We start from the raw sequence: 20,409 nt of genomic DNA, 5'->3' as shown, positions 1-20,409 counted from the left end.
CTCCCTTCTCTTTTCTTACAGCCCGAAAGAATTTCTGGGGAGCAGTATGGAATCCATTCTGATGTCTGGAGCTTAGGAATCTCTTTCATGGAGGTATGGTTTTTTTTATAAATAGATGTTTCTATGTATATTTGTAGTATTATTTTCTATCTGGAAGAATATATACATATGTATACACAGTGTTTAAAGTTATTATTTTGATATCCTTGCATGGCTTTTGAACCAGCTATTTCTCACAGGTCACCTTGTAAAAGTTAACCTAGAGTGCTTCTTAAAAATGCAACTTCCAGACTCCATCCAAGACCAGTTCATATCGCAAAGAATCTGCATCGTTAGCATGTTCCCTGGGTGATCCTAATGTACACAAACACAGAGAACCTGTGTTCTAAAAGACAGTTCAGAAAAACGCTGGTTGGAATGCATATATCACTTCCAAAGGTGATTACTTTAAAGAGTACAGCCCTACTCATTTGGATGTATAAGTTCTATATGTTTGTTTAGAGGAAAAAAGTCATCTTGTTCCAATATAGTCATATCACATGTTGGGGCACGGGGTGTGATATCATCTGGGGGGAGGGTAAGGTGTATGTATTTAGCACAGTTTAATGCTTCTGCTCTTTATAAATGTATTTAGAATGGACTTTATCTTAGTGGACTATTTGAAGCCCCACTAGATCTCTGTGCTAAGATTTCTGTATCATGACCCTTGATCTACAAGGAAATGAATATGATTTATATTAGAAGAACATCTGGGTCTCAGTTATAGTATTGTAGAGTCTGGACACTCATAAGTGCTTCAAAAACACTTTGATTCAGATAAAAGAGGGCTGTTTTAAAACTATAAAGGACTCCTTAAATAAGATCATAGATAGAGTTGCATTCATGCTTTTATCACCTTCTTTTGGTCAAGTACTTTTTGTATGATTTTTGTAATGTATGAATGCAACTGGATTTGTAAGGAAATATCTTCAGACTGAATTCACCTGCACTGAGGAAAGAAAGCAAAAATAAAGTATTCAGTGTTTATTAAACCATATTCTCTACTTCTTCATAAAAAGGGCCTCTAAGAGGAAATGCAATATGTGTGCATCAGCTTATTGGTTAGCCGTAATAGTGGACAGACGCTCAAAACTGAGTCTCTCAATAGGATTCTGAAGGGATTGTTCAATTAGCCTGTGTCAGGGGAAACCAGTACTTTTGATTTGGGAGGCTCAGGCCTTGCTGTTGCATAATTTTCCTTTAAATTTTTGTCATTGAATGTATTCAGTAAATGACCGGGTGAACTGTAGAACATTTGTAAAGTTGTGCGGTGTAGAGATAAGAACCCTAGATTGAGTGTGAAAGACCTAGACTACCGTTCCAACTTGGCTACTGGCTTTCTGGGTGGCCCTCTGCGAACCTCACGTGGGGTTTCAGCTTATTCATCTGTGAAGTAGTGACCGCTAAGCTCCTTTCCAGACTAACATTCAGTGACTCTAAGCAATCTGCTGCTGTCTCTCTTTAACTTCCTGCAACAACTCTAGAGTTATATGACTTAGACAGTGGTATATCCTAGCTTGGCATAATTTGCAGAGGCATAGCAATACTGTGAGAAAGCATAACTAACAGATTTAAGATTTTGAGCCCATATAAATATTCACCATCCATTCCTTCCACATTTATTTTTTCATTCATATATCGAGGTCTTGCCATGCCTGCTGGTAAGCATTGAGGATATAGCAGTGAAAGGAGACTCCAGTCTCCACTCTCATGGAGTTGCATTTGGGGAGGGGTGGAGTATGAGGAGAAATAAAAGAGAATTATAACTAAATATATAATTTGTCAGGTGACGATAAGGCCTGTGTTTTATACCAAATTCATTTGGGGTACAAGATAATGAAAAATATGTGATAGGGAAGGGGAGTAGGAGGTTTTGAGTTCATAAATGAGTAATTGTAGGCAATTCAGTAGTGAACAGAACTCCAGGGTTCTTTGGGGGCAGATGAGATGAGAGCATGACCTGAAGAGTTTGGAAAGTTAATCCAAAAGAAGCACTTGAAGGTCAAGGTTCTTTTTTCACCACAGTATGCTTGGAGTAGATGTGATAAATTGCTGGGGTCCAACCCCAGCAGGTCCAGGGGTCCCCAAAGGTGTGGACGGAGTCAGCAAAGAAGGAATGACACGGAGGATCTCCAGTGAAGTCCTGGTTAGGATCTCCAGCCAGGTTCTGTCACCAGGTTCTAGTCAGGTTCTCTTGCCAATTTCTGTAGTCAGGTTCAGTCTCTAGTTTCTGTGGCCAGTTTCTGTCCAGGATCTTTTGCCATGTTCTCTCGCTAGGTTCTGTCTCTAGGTTCTGTGTAGGTTCTGTGTCTAGGTTCTGTGTGTAGGTTCTGTCTCTCTTGGTTCTGTCTTCTAAGTTCTGTGTTGTTACATCTGTATTTATACCAGTTGATTCGAATCCTATCAATCTCTATTCCAAAGGTTAGGGTGTTTCTTATCTCCATTCCAGGGAGTAAAGATTATGTAGCTTAAGCATGATTGTTCGTAGTTAAAGTGGTTAATTTCCCGCCTGGCACTTAGTTAAGAGGTTTTATTCCCTCCCTAACTTCAGGGGAAAATCCCTACCTGGGGAAACAACCTTTCTCAGAGACCTTGGTTAAAACACATAGTGCCAAGAAGGTGAGCAAACATATTAAGAACAGTATGCCATATATGCCAGGTCCCTTGAAACAGCAAGGATGGACTGGCTCCCGGCAATAAATCTTATTTAAAATCACTATAGATAGAGAGCAGTGTGAAGCTCAGTAGCACTTTAAAATTCTGAGTGATTGTGTTCTAAAGTAGTTGACCTCTTCTAAGAATTGCCTCTCTTCTGTTTACCCTCACTTTCCTTGTTTACACTCTGAAGAATAGAAAGTTTCATTTCCTTGATAATTATTATTTTAGCACTGATCATGTGCTAGGCCTTGGAGAGTGGGACATACAAAGCTGACAAAAGCCTGCCTCTGCTGGAGAAGACAACCGCCTGACACCCAGAACAGTGTAACAAGGTCTTCAGGAAAATGTTTATGAAGGACTCAGTCACAGAGGGTGGGTGGTGAGGTGGTTCTCAAAGGAGTTGACAGTTGAGCTGGGTTGGTCTTGGAGGGAGATTGCCACTGGGAGCAAGATGGAAAAGGTGGAGGAGCCCTGGCCACCCCCAGCACACTCTAAGGTGGTCCTCTGTAAACCCTTTAGGAGAGCTCCCTTGTCAAAATAGGCAGGTCTCAGCTGGACCATTCCACTACTTCTGTGTGGATACCTTCCTCCACCTGCTTTGAGTCAGTCAGTTTATTCCTCCAGGGCGTGAGGGGTAAAGAAACAAAAGGGATAAAAACTATGGGAAGCTGAGCAAAGGAATTTTCTTGAAATTACACAAGAATCAGATAGATACAAAATGGGAACTAGAGTTTTCTCCCTCCACCTAGCACCCCCACCAGCCCCAACCCCCACAATTCCATAAGCTCTTGACCCCTCCCTGATGCAGGAATCAGAAGGTTGCCTTCGTTGTTTTAAACTCCTAACATAACGAGCTTCACCCCTGCTTGCTGGCTTCATACTGCCTCTTGTTAATGTGCTGCCACTGTCCCCATGGGGAGTCATAACAAGGCCTCTCGCCACACTCTTTCATAAAAGATGCTATATGCCGCTAAAATGTGCCATATAAAAAGCCACAGACAGGTACATTTGTGCCTTAAGCAAAGAATCTTTAATATCAGACTATCTTTTATCTAGGAATAGAACTGCCCCCTGTCTCCGCAGCTCAGCATCCCTCTTTTTCTGGGATAAAGTGGGTCTCTTCCAGAATTGTGTCAGCTGTATGCAATGTTTGGAGTTGGCAGAAGTAATGTAAAGATGGAAATTACCCTTAAGAAGGGAAAAATGAGATTATTCCGCTTGACGAGAGCATGGCAGTTTTACTAGATGGGAAGAATTTGGCCCCTTTCTGTGTTTTTGGCTTATGGTTTCCAACTCAGATCTTTAAATGTGTTGTAGTTCTCCTTGTGTGGATTAGTTATGGAACTAAATAAAGGTCATTGCCAGCCCTAGCCAGTTTTATTTAGTGGGTAGAGCGTCAGCCTGCGGATTGAAGGGTTGCAGGTTTGATTCTGGTCAAGGACACATACCTCAGTTGCAGGCTCGATCCCCGGCCTCAGGAGGCAACCAATCAGTGTGTCTCTGTCACATCGATGTTTCTCTCTTTCTGTCTCTCCCCCTTCCTTCCACTCTCTCTAAAAATCAATGGGAAAATATCCTTGGGTGAGGATTAACAAAAAATAAAATAAAGGTCATTGCCATATATGAGGTTTAGTGGGCTCACTTGGTAACAGGGAAAAGAACCCAGGTAGACTTGTACCTTTTCCTTGAACCTTTCTGACAGGAATTCATGTGGCAATGCAAAAGAAAGAAGAAAAGGAAAAAGAAGCAAGACCCCCTAGCAAGGGTACAAGATCCCTGAACTGGGACAAACTGGGAGCATTAATCCTACCCCCAAAATACCTGTTTGGCTCTTCTAGAAAGCTCGCAGTGATTCAGTTGACTGGGTCTGTTCACCCTGCTGGTTGCTACTCAAGACTTCAGAGCTATACTTTAAAATGAAAATGAGTTTGTTACATAATAAGGACTTTGTTTTACCAAGTTTGGTGATTTTATTTAATCCTTAAGGGTGAGGAGAACCTAAAACATTTTAGGGCACATTTTTTTAATTTTACAGGCAACTCAGTACTTCTATCTTTTCCCACATAGAGGCTTGAGGACATTCCCACTGTTGTTGTTTACTAATTAGTTATTCCCCATATATTGTTGTCTCATTTGCATCATAGCCATATTTGCAAAAGCTGGATTTTTAGTTGCCCCTTCTTGGGTAAAAAATAAGTAAACATACACCTTTTCTAGCTTTGCACCTGCAGCACCCAGGACGATGCATATACATTTAAAAAGGCACCAGGCCAGTCCCATAGTGTTACCCTCACTGGGTATGCTCTGCAAGTCCATGTTCTGGTTTGTGATTCTATCTGGTGGGTTATGATAAACCCTGTTAAGATGGAATAATCTTTGGCAGGCTTTTCCGCAGGAGTCACGCTGAAAGCCCAGTCTTTAGCACATGCATTTTGCTCTTTTCACTTGGGCCCTCGCCTTTCTGCCTTTGTTTGCCTCCTCTGTCTGCCAGTCTCTTGAGTCCGAGGCATAGAACAATCCAGCTCGATGTGCTTAGTTAATTGGAGTGTCACCTGGTCCTCTGAGACCCCTCTTCAGCATGATCACTGTTTCACTGAAGTGGTTTGAATGATGAGTTAAATGATGAAAGCAAGGTCCGTGGCTTAGAAAAATGTCTCTAGATAGGTGAAGAACATACTCAGAGAGCCACACAAGGTCACTGTCATCAGAGTAGCACCATCTTCTAAAGCTTTCTATGGGTTCTGTTGTTTGGACAAAGAGAGTTTTTCTTGTGAGTTTTAGAATTACCTTTGCCAAGTTTAAAAAAAAAAAATCCATGGACTAACTACTACACTGTTCACTCTACATGGTATGTCATCTTTCTTCACCTCAAGATTTAAATACCCATTCTTCATGAGTCCGACTCTGATCTCTCCAGCTGAAAGTAGTGTCTTCTGACTTTATTGTGACATGTGGATTTTCCACTTTGTAAAACAATTTTCTCATAGTTTCTTATGATGGGCCATCAGATTGATTCTCTCAAAATCTACACTGTCTAACACAATTCCACTGCCCTAGTGGTATTCAATAAATCTCTTAGGCTCAGTTTTTTTGTGCTTTTTGTAATGGTTTTAAAGCAGTTTCTGAAAATAAATATTAGAGTTTAAAGTTAGTTTGAAGCCTTTAACATAAGCACTCATAAATGTTTGCTGAGTAGGTCACAAATGCTTTACATGTGAAGAAGGGCTTTCTGTTTGCCCAAGTATCAGACCTAGACTGAAGTGTCACCTCTGCCAGGATACACTATAGATCCTTAGATAGGTCATTTAATCTCTCTGGGCCCGATCCCTCATTTTTAGGTGGAAGCTCTACTTCAAAGCTTCTGGACAAAGATCGCAATGAGGAAGTTAAGCCATTAGCCCCCTCTTTAAAAGGGATTGCCTTTTGAAAGGTTTATGTTTGGTTCAGAAAGGCTACTAATTTGGTGAAAGCATGGGATGCATGCTTTATCTTCCACTCTCACATCAAACTCCAATAAAAATCACCATAAAGGAATTTTGAAAGGCATAATATCATAAAGGCAAAACAAAAGGGAAAGGAGGAGACAAGAGCAACCAAGTTTTGGATGTGGGGAAGCAGATGGACAACAGTAAACAGCTTAGCAGAACTGAGAATGCTGAAGTCGTAAGCAGCAGTGAAGAAAGGAAGGACCCCTGGTTTACTGTAGAACACTCAGGAGGCTCAGGAATTGTGGCGCCAAGTATCTGGACCTAGGAGGGGATGTGGGGGCAAAGAGAAGAGAATTGTTTTCAAGTCTGCTTGAGAAGCAGTTACTCGACTTGACCCACAGATTCTTCCCTAACTCAGCTCGGCGGACAGTTGCCCCTCCCCACCCTAACACAAGTCTGGGTAGAGGGTTATTTTGGAGAGAATAAGTGATGCCTGGCATCATAGAAGACTGCGTCCCATTACTGAGTACAGACACAGTGGTGCAAGTTCAGATTTTAAATGTTGAGACTTCTCAGCCTTCTTAGCACACCCTGTTCCTAGGACTGGCAGCCAAGATGACCTTACAGGCAGGAGATTGGAAGAGACTTTCCATAGGGAAATCTGACCAAGAAGTCTTAAAGACCCAGCATTGGGAGTTTCCCAAGGACACAGCCCCGCTGGATCCTGTTACCTCAATCTGCAGGCTCCATCGATGAGCACAATGTTTCAGTTAGATTTCTAGTGCCTTACTCTTAGCAAGGTATCTGAGGAAGGCCTTTACGGTGAGAACAGAGACCTAAAATAACTTAAAAAATAATAACTTGGAGGGCCTTGGGGAGACACACTCAAATGAATTGCGATAGTATTCTCAGAGAGGTAGAAAATACTGCATCCCAGAAAATGAGAACAGGCTGCTGTAACAAAAGGAATTTTCAGAACAACAACACACAGAGAAACAAAAATTAGGGACCCAGATCAGGAAGTCTCCCATATGGAAAACAGAAGTTTCAGGAAGAAAAAATAGAAAAAACAGAGGAGAGGAAATCACCAAAGAAAATGTTTTCATTTTAACTTATAAGGTGAGAAATAGTTATATGTTTGAGATTGCCCTCCTCTTACTATTCCTACAGAAAAAAAAACCAAAAAACTAACTTTTTTCTAACTGAAAAAAGGCCCAGAGAAAGTTTTTTGGGGGGTGAAGGAATAGTAAATTTTTAATTGTCTGTATTTATCTATAATGGAATTTTTCCCAAGGAAAATTTAGCATAAAAAGTACAACTAGTTAGCTATAACAGCCTTGTCTTATGGAGATGTTAAAAGCTCTGAACACACCTCATTTTTAAAAAATTTTGCCTTTACATGTGTTGTTTAATGGATGCCAGATAAGACTCATCGGATACCAAGAAAATGAAGTGTGATCTTCTGCATTACAAACACACAAAGCTATGTGAAATGAAAATAAAAGTATTGACAAAGTAGCATGGATCACCCAGCCCAGTACCCTTGTCAAAAGCTTCTGGAGAAGTGTGATGAGTGTGTAATTTTTTTCTATGACACCATCTCCAGATTCAAGGGCAGTCATCCTAATTCTTTAACTGTTTAAATGCTTGGACTTTGGATTAACCAGATATATTGGCACCACCGCTTATAATCAGTGTGATCTTGGCCAAGTCATTTGCCACTCTAATTGTCAATTTCTTATGTGTATAATGAAGATAACATTACATAGAATTCATTTATTTCTCAAATACTTACTGGGCACCTTTTATGTGCCAAACACTTTACTAAGTACGGGGGAAACAGGTAACTAAAATAGGCATGTTCCCCTTCCTTGTTGAACCTGCAATGTAATGAGGGAGGCCGATGATAAAAAATAACAGTAAACACATATTTTTTGAAAGTGAGCACTTTCTCAGCCCTTTTATAAGCACTTTCATTCAACAGTAATAACCCCATCAGGTTACTTTGAAAAGTAAGCTTCTATTTGAAATAACATCCACATCTGTGTATTGGGTGCTTACCAGGTGACAAGAATTATGGAGCGCTATCTAGACATGGTTCCTGCCTCTAAATACATATACGAAAGAACCCTTCCCCCCTCCCCTCCCTACAAAAAAAAAAAGAAAAGAAAGAAACACCGAGAGACACAGCTGTCTCTAGTGGTCTCCAGCTGTGGCTTTGTCTGTCTCTCTAGCCTTGGTGATTACGAACCTGGGCCGAGGGTGACGGATGGCTCTGGATGTCCTGTGAGCAGCTGCTGTCAGCGTCTCCAGACCATAAAAACATAGCATTTGGTGTGATCCACTTAAGCACTGGTATTTTCTCCTCTTCCTTTTTACAATCATTGCCAAGCTCATGAGTGGAAGTTGAATCTTATTATAATATGTTCAGTCTGCTGCTCCATCTAATGAAACATCTTACCTGTTGATCACAAGTTTCTGCTGAAAACCCTCAGAAGGCAAAAGGATCAAAGCTAAAAGGGTCTAAACACCAAGGAACTTTCAGTGGGAGGTTGGACAGGAAAGTGGGCAGGAGTGTGATTCCGGTGTCCTCCTTGCCTTCACTGACGAATGCTGAGAAAAGAGCACGTAACCGTTTCTGTCGCTCGTTGCTCTCTTCTTACTCCCTCTCTGTAATTATCTTCATTTTTTTCATTGTCATTTTTTAAAAAATTTTTCTAACTTATTGCAAGAATAAGGAATTGTTAAAATGACCTCTGGCATATGATGGATTGACTAGTTCAGCCCTTTGCAAGGTTTGTGAAGGGATCCAGCTGTCTCAGATTACCATGCCTAAACGTGCATTTTCCAGGGTTGTCAGTGACAGTAGTGAATGTGAAACTGCCGACCAAGTGAAGAGCTTCCCACTGAATGAGGCATTGTGGAGCTTGCTTTGTGCTCAGAACGATCGTGAACACCCAGGAGATTGACAAAACAGCATGGAACAGGTGCTAGCAGTCCCAGCTAAGCATTTTATTATTTTGATGGATTTCAGGCTCATTGTAAAGTTTTTCCAACAGCACATGTTCAAATTGTGTATGCACACAACACATACAATTTGGACTTTAAAAAAAAATCATTAAATCAACAGTCTTGATATGAAGAATAAAGAAATAAAGAGAAAACAAAGCAAGCATTTGACAGCCATACTCAGACATTTGAAGGGTGGTCAGCAGAGAAGAGAGGCTGCTGCTTTATGACTGGCAGCCTGGACTTTCTGAAGCTAACACTGTTTTCTGTTCAGTATAAAGAATTTTCTAATGGATAGATCCCTGCACCCTTCCTCCTCTCGCAGTGGAGTCTGCCTTTAGGGGTAAACGTGCCCCATCCCTTGGGGGCATTTAAGTAGTGACTGAATAACCACTTGTTTCAGGGTTTTGTTTTATTTTAAGGGAAAAATGCTTTGTATACAGTATAAGTTTGGACAGGATGCATTCATTTATCTGTTAGTTATTCAGGAAATGTTGGTTGAGTGACAGTTATGTGGCAGGCACTGTGCTAGTCACTTGGGGACACTGCTGTGAATGAATCTGAGTTTTCAGGGAGCCTATGTTTTAAAGGGTGCTTGGCAACAGTAATCTATTAGAAACAGTGTTATCTCTTCGGGATAACTGAGCGATGTGGAGTTCCCTTTGAGTCAGATCTAACAGATAAGAAGAGGCCTGTCTTCTAGTGATATCTGTCAAGCTCTGGAATTCTTTTGAGTGTGATGATTTGGGGAAGCACTGCTGCTACCTTTAAGACACCCAGTGCTAAAAACCACTGGTTACAAAATTCTGTCAACACTCAAGTCCAGTGACCTGGAATTGGCTTTAAACATGAACTTAAAGATCCTACAGGCCATACTTTGGTTCTGAAATGTATAACTTTAATATTTTTATAGCACCTACTTAGAAAATTATTTTACCCACCTTATCTTGTATTTAGAGACTAGAATTTTTTTTTATTAGCAGAGAGAGTTTAGAACTTTTTTTTTTAATACATTTGATTGATTTTTTACAGAGAGGAAGGGAGAGAGATAGAGAGTTAGAAACATCGATGTGAGAGATACACCGATAAGCCGCCTCCTGCACATCTCCCACTGGGGATGTGCCCGCAACCCAGGCACATGCCCCTGACCGGAATTGAACCTGGGACCTTTCAGTCCGCAGGCCGACACTCTATCCACTGAGCCAAACCGGTTTCGGCTAGAACTTTTAAAATCAGATCCCTCCTCTTACCAGTGAGTAAGCTCAGTCCAGAGAAAAGAGAGAGTGTGCCCACAGTCACGGCACCCAGCTAATACTCAACAGAAAAGCCTAGCATCTGGGGCTTCTCATACGAAGTCTAGTGTTCTTCCCTCTGATTCCTAGCTATTGACATCTTGCTCAGTGTCATTCTAACAAGAAAGATAACAACATAACATTTTATGTGTACGTAACATTTAACAAAGCCATTTTATACTCGTCTCATTTAAGCGTCTCCTCACTGTGATGGGAAATGACTAAAAAATCGGTAATTTAAGGCACCCAAGATTGTTCCACTGTGTGAGCACCAGTGTTTTCATTTTGCAAATAAGTTAACTGAGGCCCAGAGAAATTAACAGACTTTCTCAGGAAGTCTGACAGGTCGTAGCAGTCACGTATCATGACTGGATTAAAGTCTGCTTCTTCCGTTACGCTGTAGAAAAAAAGTAGATCAAGTAGTTTGAGAAAAAGAAAATATAAATGATGAATATAAATGAGCAGGAAGTTAGAGAAAGGAAAGGGCTGGTTTACCGTGACTCTGCTCATCAGTCAAGACTGCTTTTCACAGGATGACCACCTACTCTATCCCTATAGCTACTGCCTATTCTATCCCTATAGCTACTGCCTATTCTATCCCTATAGCTACTGCCTACTCTATCCCTATAGCTACTGCCTATTTTATCCCTATAGCTACTGTCTATTCTATCCCTATAGCTACTGCCTATTCTATCCCTATAGCTACTGCCTATTCTATCCCTATAGCTACTGCCTATTCTATCCCTATAGCTACGACCTATTCTGCCCCTTTAGCTACTGCCTATTCTCCCCCTTTAGCTACTGCCTTTTCTACCCCTTTAGCTACTACCTATTTTATCCTTATAGCTGCTACCTACTCTATCCCTATAGCTGCTACTTACTCTATCCCTATAGCTGGTTCAGTTTTACCATATTTTGAAATGTACAATTGCTGTTGTTTTTCAGAAACTAAGGTTTAGTTTATTTTTAAAAAATACAAAAATTAACCTAATCTCCAGTACTTCTGCTATAACTTTTTTTTTTAAGTGGGCAGGTGAGACTCCACCTAAACATTATGTAGTTGCAGTAAGGATGCAAACATTGCCCTCTGGAGCCCCTTGACCAGTAGGGAGGAAGGTAAGTAAAAGTGCAGCAGGTAGAAGTTCTCTCTCTCTCTCTCTCTCTCTCTCTCTCTCTCTCTCTCTCTCTCTCTCTCTCGCAGTAACACATACATAGGCCAGAAGTGTGAGAATATTATGCTCTCTTGACTTTGAAATGTCTAGAAATAGAAGTGCAGGCTACGTTGAGCTCAATAGACCACACCCTATGCGCCCTAGCACTGGTGTATTCCTAGGTGCCCACAGCTGCATAAACTCCAGGAAGCAGTTTAGAAATAGAGACATACACCCCAAGCTGGGTCTCTAGGGACTGTTATGATTAAAGCTGCCCACTGTCAGGGACACAGGTCAGCATTACAAAAACATTGAAACAGTGTCATTTCTTAATTCTTACTATGGTGATCAAAATGATTATTAAGTACATGAGATGGATTTGGGAACAGTTAACTAATGTTTTCTCGTCTTACATCCCTTTAGTCTTTAATAAGAAATAAGCCACCTAAATTAATCATAATGCTTAAATATGTGAGCATGATTATTCCAAGCAGTGATGTGTAAGAGGGCCTTGCTAGTTGAGACTATGACCCTCAAGTGCTGAAGAGTTTGAATACTGTGTTCATTAAAGCACTGTAGCGTAGAAATAACCACACTATGCAGCCAGGTTGTCCAGGCTCTAGGAGACTTCCCCATCAGGAGTGTTACCATAATCAACAAATGCTTAGTATCCACCTACTGCAAAATACTATTTCTAGTGTCATGGAGAACATATAGAAGTTTATGGCTTAGAGTTTGCCCTTCAACAAGTTCTAATTTACCTGGCCTTAGAGACACAGGAAGATGTAGAATACTAGGATGTGATACATTGCCTGGTGAGCGGTATAGACAGGGAGTGGTATGGATTTTGTCCTCAAAATTGTCATTGGAGACTAACTCCCAACAGAAGAAGAGGAAGAATTTGAACCAAGGCCTGAAGCATAGATAGGTAGCTTGGACTTCCATCTTTTCATCTGTTACACCAGCTCAGATTCCAGATAGGGAAACTACCCTCAGTATTGCATTTGGAGTTGTGCAAAAATTTGAAGAACATCCATTTTTCTAATAGAAAAGTGGATTGTTTGCTTTCATCTATCATGACTGAACTTTGTCTGTCTTTAATTCAGAGTCTCTCACTGAATTACTTCTTCAGTGCACAGAACATCATAAAGGGACCTTTGCAGTTGTTTTTAAGTGGCTTTTAGAGATTTAGTTATATACCCAGATATTTTAATTAGCATTGCTCTGAGTAGAGCTACTAATGGAAATCAACTTGGAACAATTAGTGTCTTCAAAGCTTTTGACAAAGTGGGTCTCTTTAAATGGAGGGGTTTTTTTTCTTTGTTTTGTTTTTTTTTATCAATTAGCTGCCTCATAGTTACTGTGACCTACATGAAGTTATATTGCATTTAAACCACACTGTTCAACCAAAAGCTTAGTCAGTAAGAGTTTTTGGTTTAATATAGTATGTATAGATAAATTGATATATATATACACACACACATACAAGTATACACACATGCACATATATATACATATGTACATACACACACACACACACACATACACTAGAAGCCCTACGCACGAAATTCGTGCAAGGGGCTCAGCCCTCACAGCTGCAGCGGCTTGCCTTGGACCTCGCAACCCTAGCTTCGTCCCGAAGGTCATCCAGAAGGACATCTGTAAGGTCATTCAACTGTCTGGTCTAATTAGCATATTACGCTTTTATTATTATACAGACACACACATACGCATACTTATTTTTAAGGAAAAAAGAAAGTTACACAAGTGAAATAGCATTATTATGGACAGGAAGGAGAATTACGTGTTTTGGGACAGTAGGGTTAGAAAGACCATGTATGGTTTAAAGATTCAAACAATAGCATTTAGCATGAAATCTACTTTTTATCATCCTTACCCAGCCATCAAAATGAAGAAAGACAGTGTCCAGCTGTAGCAGTAGTTTGGTAGCAGGAGAATTAGAAGTAAAGGTACCGGTGCCTGAGGGGTGGGTCATGAATTAGTAATTGCTGTGTGGCGGATGAGCCCCGTCAGAAGAGCTGGAAATGAGGAAGTTGCCTTGCAGAGCGCTATCAATCACTCAGTGACCATAACTTCCAGTAATTAGTGTATTTTATGGGCCTTTGCTTCAGTGGCTCGAAAGCACATATGCTCCAGTCACAGCTAAACTTTGCCGGAGTAATATTCCAGGATGATTTATCCTCCTGCTGCACTGGGATATAACCCTATATTAGGTGAAGATTGTGAACTAAGCTGCAATAAAGTGTAAGTTTAGGTACAGTTTGCCCAGGTTGAGACCTCAATGTATCATGCTTTTCAGCATTCATGGTTAGGCTACAGCAAGCAATCATTTTTAACAGTGAAACAAATAAAGCAATTAAAGGAACAGTATTAGGATATTGTACTTGTGAATTACTGTTGCCCTCTCCCCATTTAAGTGTCCACTGTAATAAGCCCATTTCTAATTTAAAAAAAAAACAACAACACTATTAGAAACATTTATTTGTAATGTTGTCTTTTCTCCGTTATTAGTAGTAATCTTTAGGCGAGAATGAAGGCCTTCTGAATAATGGAAAATTGCTTGAATTATTTCATTGTGCTACTCTGTTTAGGCTCCTTAAGTTAAAATAAATTTTCTTTTTCTCAGTGGACTCTGCTGAGGATGAGTACTTCTTTTTAAAATATTGGCACATGCTAAGACGCAATCCTGATGGGACTTCATATTTAGGCTCATTCTGCACCAAGAAAATGGTACTTTCGAGCTCCCAGGAGCACTTGGCAATTTTTGCACAGGCGTAATTAGTTATTTGCCGTAGTTCACCCACTGCACTAGAAATCTCTGGGCCTTTGCAGACAGGGTCCTTTGCCATTGCCAAAACATCTGTAGAGCCCAGAGTTCCTAGTAATCTAACAAGCTTTGCCACCAACCTACAGTGTGACCTTGGGCAAATTAATTAAGCTTCTGCTGCCTCCATTGGGCCATACTTCTGTTTGTGTTAAAGAAATCTTGAGAGTTTATAGGAAAGTGTTATGTGGAAAGAAGTATACATTGAATAAGGAAAAGGCATGCATAGTTCCACTGTATTCTTTTTAGAGTAAAATGTTTCTGCACCACTTTTAATGACGGCATCCTTGAATTTCCTTAAATAGAAACCAGTGATAAACTGATTTCACCAAGCATGGGTGAAAAGGTATACACAGTTTGATGCTTTCGTTATATTCATTATCGCATCTTTAATTTGCAGTGTATTAAAATATCATACAATAAACAATAATAGTAAAACAAACTAATTGTCTTTAATTAAAGTGAATTAGGTTTTGATTTTAATATATTTGATGCAGTGAGAACTGATAACAGGGAGGGTCCCTAAGGTTATTAGGGCATATTTCTGTTGGGCCTGATGGTGTTAGTAATAACCCTCTTCCTCATGGTTCTAGACGTGAACAAATATGTCACTTCATCAGTCTCTGTTACTCGCACTTATGCCCCTCCGCAGGGGTTGCAGATTCCACAAGTTATCAGCTAATGGCGTTATACATTAAAAATTGAAGCTTTTCTCACTCCAAGGCCTTTCAAGGCTTTGTTCTTAAGCCCTAGACACTATGGAGTGCAGCTGCAAACTATAGGCAGAAGATTAAATTAATTTGTAACTCCTTTTTTTTTTTTTTTTTTTGGTCCTGCATTACTAAATCCTCTACATTTAATTGAAACCCTACTTCAAGACGCTTTGTGTTTCTGTGTTCTTTGTTGTCAGTTTAACCTCCGAAGCACTTTAATGCGGGTAAATTGCTGTTATATCCTTTGGATTGTTCTTAAACCATTCAGTGAGAGGACAGTGCAATTGATACATGGGAAGAAGAGTAAAATCTTAGGGTAGATTTTGAGGTATTTAATATTTATTATGGTTCTTCACCAGCATAGTTTCAGTTGATTTAAACTCTTTCCCTAGAACTGTGAAAATTGGTCTTGGGATGAAATCTCACCGAGGGAATTTTATGTAATCCAGTAGTTAAGTCTGATTTTTTAAAGTTTCCCTGTGTCTGAATGTTCCAAAGTAGCTGCTGCATTTCTATAAAATGAAGGTTTAACTGCAATGCACAATCTAAATGCAAAATCCTTAGATGGAAATTTAATTGTGTGAAATGTACACAGGGTAATTAAGAACAAATTTCTGAATATCTCAGACTATAAAGTCCTCCTTCAGCTAGATCATCAGCTGTGTTGAAGATGCTTATTTTCAATTTGCAGTTATGCCGAGAAGCATAGAATATGCCTAAATTAAGAATAAAAAATTCAGTGCTCTTCAGCATAACTGTAAATTTAAAACTACTCCCACATTGTTGATATTCTAAGTGGGAAATGATCACTAAGAACATATCCTGAATTTCTGAATTTGTGTCCTGCATTTACTTTCAGGCTACAATGTATGTTTTCTCTTTATGACTTCGTGGCAATAATTATTCTTATTACTAACAGAAGCCATTTTGTTGCTTTGTAAGTAAATACCTTCATTCTAACTTTTTGTTAACGTACAAAGGTTTCTATCATGCATTGTTATGTATCTGGCAAATGTTATGATCACACTTACACACATACATTTGTCATTTAAATTGCAAACATACTCAAATGCTACTAACGCAAAAATGCTTCATAAATTACGTTGGACAAATCAAAGATCAATAAGATGACACTAAGGAACAGTCCTAGTTTTACAGTGAAATGTTAGTGGTTTACTGTTATTTAAATATATTCCCAAATGGTAAGTGTTTTCAGAGCATTCTTTTTCTGCCTTTTACATTGTAAATCTCCCACAAGGAACAGAGTATTTAGCAGTTTGCTGAATCTTAAGTGTTTGGAATTAAAGTATACTTTTAATTTAACATTAAATAGAATCCACAACCTCCCCTAGGTCTACCTCCACCACCCCAAAAATAAATAAAGCATTTCCAAATCTTTTGCAATGTGAGCCTGTCCACTCCTGGGAATGAAAAGAATGTGAGAGTCCTTTGATGAATTGCTGGCCCTTATGTGAGTCCACATTTTTCAATATGCGTGTTTTTTTAAACCGGACTTAAGCTGCCTATATTTAAATGCTCCTTTTGTAAAGATGGCAAAGAGAGCAAAGATTTCTATTGGCTTAGCCCTAATCTGTTTGCTTTGTTGTGATTTTTTTTTCTTTAACTGTTAACCTATTTATAAATCTAAATCTACATACAAAGGTCATTGGTTGGCTGAACTTAAACCATTTTACTCAGTAAATTTAATTAAGAAAATACAGTGCAACTCATAAGCAAATGAGTTTTTCCCTAGTTTTAAACCAAACCACCCTCTTGAGTGCTGATTGCCTTGCCCGACCCCTGGTGATACAGAAACAGGCAAAATTAAAAAGGACATTAAAGCTTCATTAAATCTGAAACACATTTAGTACAGTGACATATCTGCAGGCCATTTCAGAGAAGATTACATACTCTTTTTGTAAGTTTCCTAATTTATAATACCTTGACAATAAAAACCGGGGAAGTGCAAGTAGATTAATAGACCAGTAGGGGTAAGAGATACAGAATGGCCCCTGTCCTCCTGTCTCTGAAACGTCCAGTCATAGCAAATGTGCTCCCTCTTCCCCGTAAGGACTCCATGTTTATTGTGACTTTTGACAGCCCCATGAAGAGCCTGTTCTTCATGCAGTCATATCTGCTAAGGACCCTTTTCCTTCTTACCTTCTCCTAATTGAACTTGATAAAAAGGGTTGTAGGGCCTGGCTATATATTTTCTTCTATTTTGCCACAAGACAAATAGTGTGGAACCTAAACCCTGCAGCTGCATTAAACCTGGAAGGACAGGGGCATGCATAGAAACCAGCTCCCTCTCCTGGGGCCTTAAAATGACTGCTTCGGTGCTGCTGCCAGTATGCACTGGTGCAGAATTGGAATCCTGGACCTGTGCTGAGCAGCCCAGTGGTGACACGATGAGAGAGGAAATGGTTGCTGTGATGCTCTGGTCAAGAACAAGGAGCCACTCTCTGTCCTCTGACTCAAAAGAGGTTAGACCTATAAGATGTCTTAGAAGGTCCTCGAGAACTGTCATTGACAAGTAGGACTGAAATTCCATGGATGTCAGGAAAGTGCACACAAAGCAAAGCCAGTCCCAGGAATGACAAGTTCACTAGTTCAAGCACTGCCGCCTGTTCCCAGGCCCACTAGGGCCCAGAGGCTCCCAGTTGACCAGCCTGCACTGAATTGTCTGTATTCTCCTGCATGGTGGTGTCTTACAGAGTAAATGAATGTCATCAGCCATCTTTATTGCCTTATACCAGTTGTGATAGAGGGGCCCAGGTAGACACAAGTCAGCCGTATCATGGTTCTCCATAGAACAGTGGTGACTTGAGAATTTGAGGTTTGTGTTAAAATGGGAAAAATTTACATTTTTACCATATCCCACTCCTTTAAAAAAAAAAAGTGCCTTTCATTTATTATTGCTTAGTTCTTTGAATTGCAAGAACCAGTGGCCAGTCTGGCACCTGCCAGCTACTTTAAATCTTACATATTGTATGGCGGGCACGTTTCTTCTGCTGGTAAGCCAAGTGGGTAGAGTTCTTCCATAGACCCTAATGATTGTGTTCAACATGGACCCAGGTAAATGGCACAGCATCTGGCCCTAGTCGGTTTGGCTCAGTGATAGAGCATCAGCCTGTGGACTGAAGGGTCCCAGGTTCGATTCCGGTCATGGGCACATGCCCAGATTTGGGGCTCTAGCCCCATTAGGTGGCGTGAAAGAGGCAGCCAATCAGTATTCCCTCTCATCATTGATATTTCTCTCTCCCTCTCCCTCTCCCTTCCTCTCTGAAATCAATAAAAATATATTTTTAAATAGCCCAGCATTCGAAGGAAGGCTGGAGATAGAATGTTCTCATGTTTTCCAGTAGTTAGGAAGCTGTCAGCTTTTTAAATGAGAGACCCTCCTCTTGGTAGTTTTCTAACTCCAAATGTAAGAATATGTAAAACTCATAGTCCACAGATGAGTATAATGATAGGTGACAGCTTTTAATGAGCGGTCACTGCCTGTCAGTTCAGTACAGAATGGTTCAAATGCCTACTCCCCCCATCACCACCACAGTAGACCATAGTGACTCCTCCTGAATCAATGGGCACACTCTCGTTAGCCTGTAACACTGTCTTTACAAAATAAAGCAAATCAATGGCCTGTATTAGATGGGGGTGGAGTGGGAACAGTGGAGAACTAAGTCCCTCCCCTTCCTAAGTAATAACAGTATAAACATAATAAACACAATCACACAAAAGGAGTTTAGTTAACATTCACTTTCTCTTTCCTTCACCCCATCTTGTGATGTTTTTGTTATGTATACTTGAAGGGATTAATGATATCCAGCAAATAAAAACATACTATAACTTTATATCTTGGAAGTCAATGAACTCTGACTATACAAGAAATGAGTACAAGGTAATGAAGTGTATCCGGTATTCCATATCCTATATAATAAAAGGCTAATATGAAAATAGACTGAACCGCGAAACAACCGAACAACCGGTCGCTATGATGTGCGCTGACCACCAGGGGGCGTGCGTGGAACATGGTGGGCATCGGCTGCGGCTGGATGGTGGAACAGGTGAGCAGGGGCGCCAGACCAAGGCAGGGCGCCAGTCGCTGTCATCAGGGTGAGCTTCTGGTGGTTATTGAAAATTCTTTGCTCCCACATTCCACAGTCCCGCACAGCGCTCGCACCTGCTGCAGGCACCGGTCCCATTCGCACCCACTGCTGGTGCCTGGCACCCGGCACCGGCCCCGATCGCTCAGCACTGTCAGCAGGTGTGAACAGTAGCTGCCAGCCCCGATCACCCCTGAGGGCTTCTCCACCTCCCCCTGCTCCTGAGGGGTGATCGGGGCAGCAGCCACCACTCGCACCTGCTGATGGCACCAGCCCTGCTCGCATCCGCTGCTGGCGCCACACCACCAGAGGGTGCGAGCGGGGCTGGCACTGTCGGCACATGGAAGTGGTGGCAGTGGGAGTGGGGCTTCTGGCAGACAGGGCATGAGGGGCTGTGGCAGGAGGGGCCAGGCGGGGGCATGGAGGATGGGCCGAGACCCACCTTTGTGCTCACCGCAGCCTCGCAGCCCACAGTTCCTTTCAAGGTGCACAAATTCATGCACTGGGACCCTAGTATGTGTGTATCCTATATAATAAAAGCCTAGGTGGCGTTATCACAAGATGGCCACCACAAGAAGGCCCACAGGGGAGGGCAGTTGGGGGGTCCAGGCCGGCAGGGGAGGGCAGTTGGGGGGACCAGGCCTGCAGAGGAGGACAGTTGGGGGTCCAGGCTGGCAGGGGAGGGCAGTTGGGGGCGACCAGGCCTGCAGGGGATGGCAGCTGGGGGTGACCAGGCCTTCAGGGGAGGGCAGTTGGGGGGCACCAGGCCTGCAGGGGAGGGCAGTTGGGGGCGACCAGGTCGGCAGGGGAGGGCAGTTGGGATTGGGCCTAAACCGGCAGTTGGACATCCCCCAGATTGGAGAGGGTGCAGGCTGGGCTGAGGGACACCCCCCACACACACGAATTTTGTGCACCGGGCCTCTAGTGTACACACACACACACACACACACACACACACATCCAAATGAGTGTTGGCCCTTTCAAAGTAGTCACCTTACATAGCTATATGGTTTGTTCCTATAACAGTATTGTTGCTCAAACTGGTTTTAGAGCTTTGAAAATTAATCTCAGTACCTTTGTGTCTATCCTTAGTAAGGAACAAAGTATTTATTCTTTGAAAATGGAGTTAGGTGCACCCTATGTTCATTGCAGCACTATTTACAATAGC

General features: G+C 41.3%; 1 protein-coding gene across 3 annotated transcripts in view; it reads left to right on the top strand.

Annotated features, from left to right (window-relative positions):
• The window catches only part of MAP2K5 (mitogen-activated protein kinase kinase 5), a 268,685-nt gene that overhangs the window by 160,829 nt on the left and 87,447 nt on the right, over positions 1-20,409 (top strand). For all 3 annotated transcript variants that reach the window (XM_081113392.1, XM_081113393.1, XM_081113391.1), the window contains exon 16: positions 22-93. In XM_081113392.1, the coding sequence (XP_080969518.1) occupies positions 22-93 (72 nt within the window). The remainder of the gene's footprint in view (positions 1-21; positions 94-20,409) is intronic.

The sequence above is a fragment of the Myotis nattereri genome (genome assembly GCF_964212035.1).
Source record: "Myotis nattereri genome assembly, chromosome: 1".
NCBI classification, from domain to species: Eukaryota; Metazoa; Chordata; class Mammalia; order Chiroptera; family Vespertilionidae; genus Myotis; species Myotis nattereri.
Note: the sequence above shows the minus strand (reverse complement) of the source record. Positions and strands in the feature narration are given on the sequence as shown.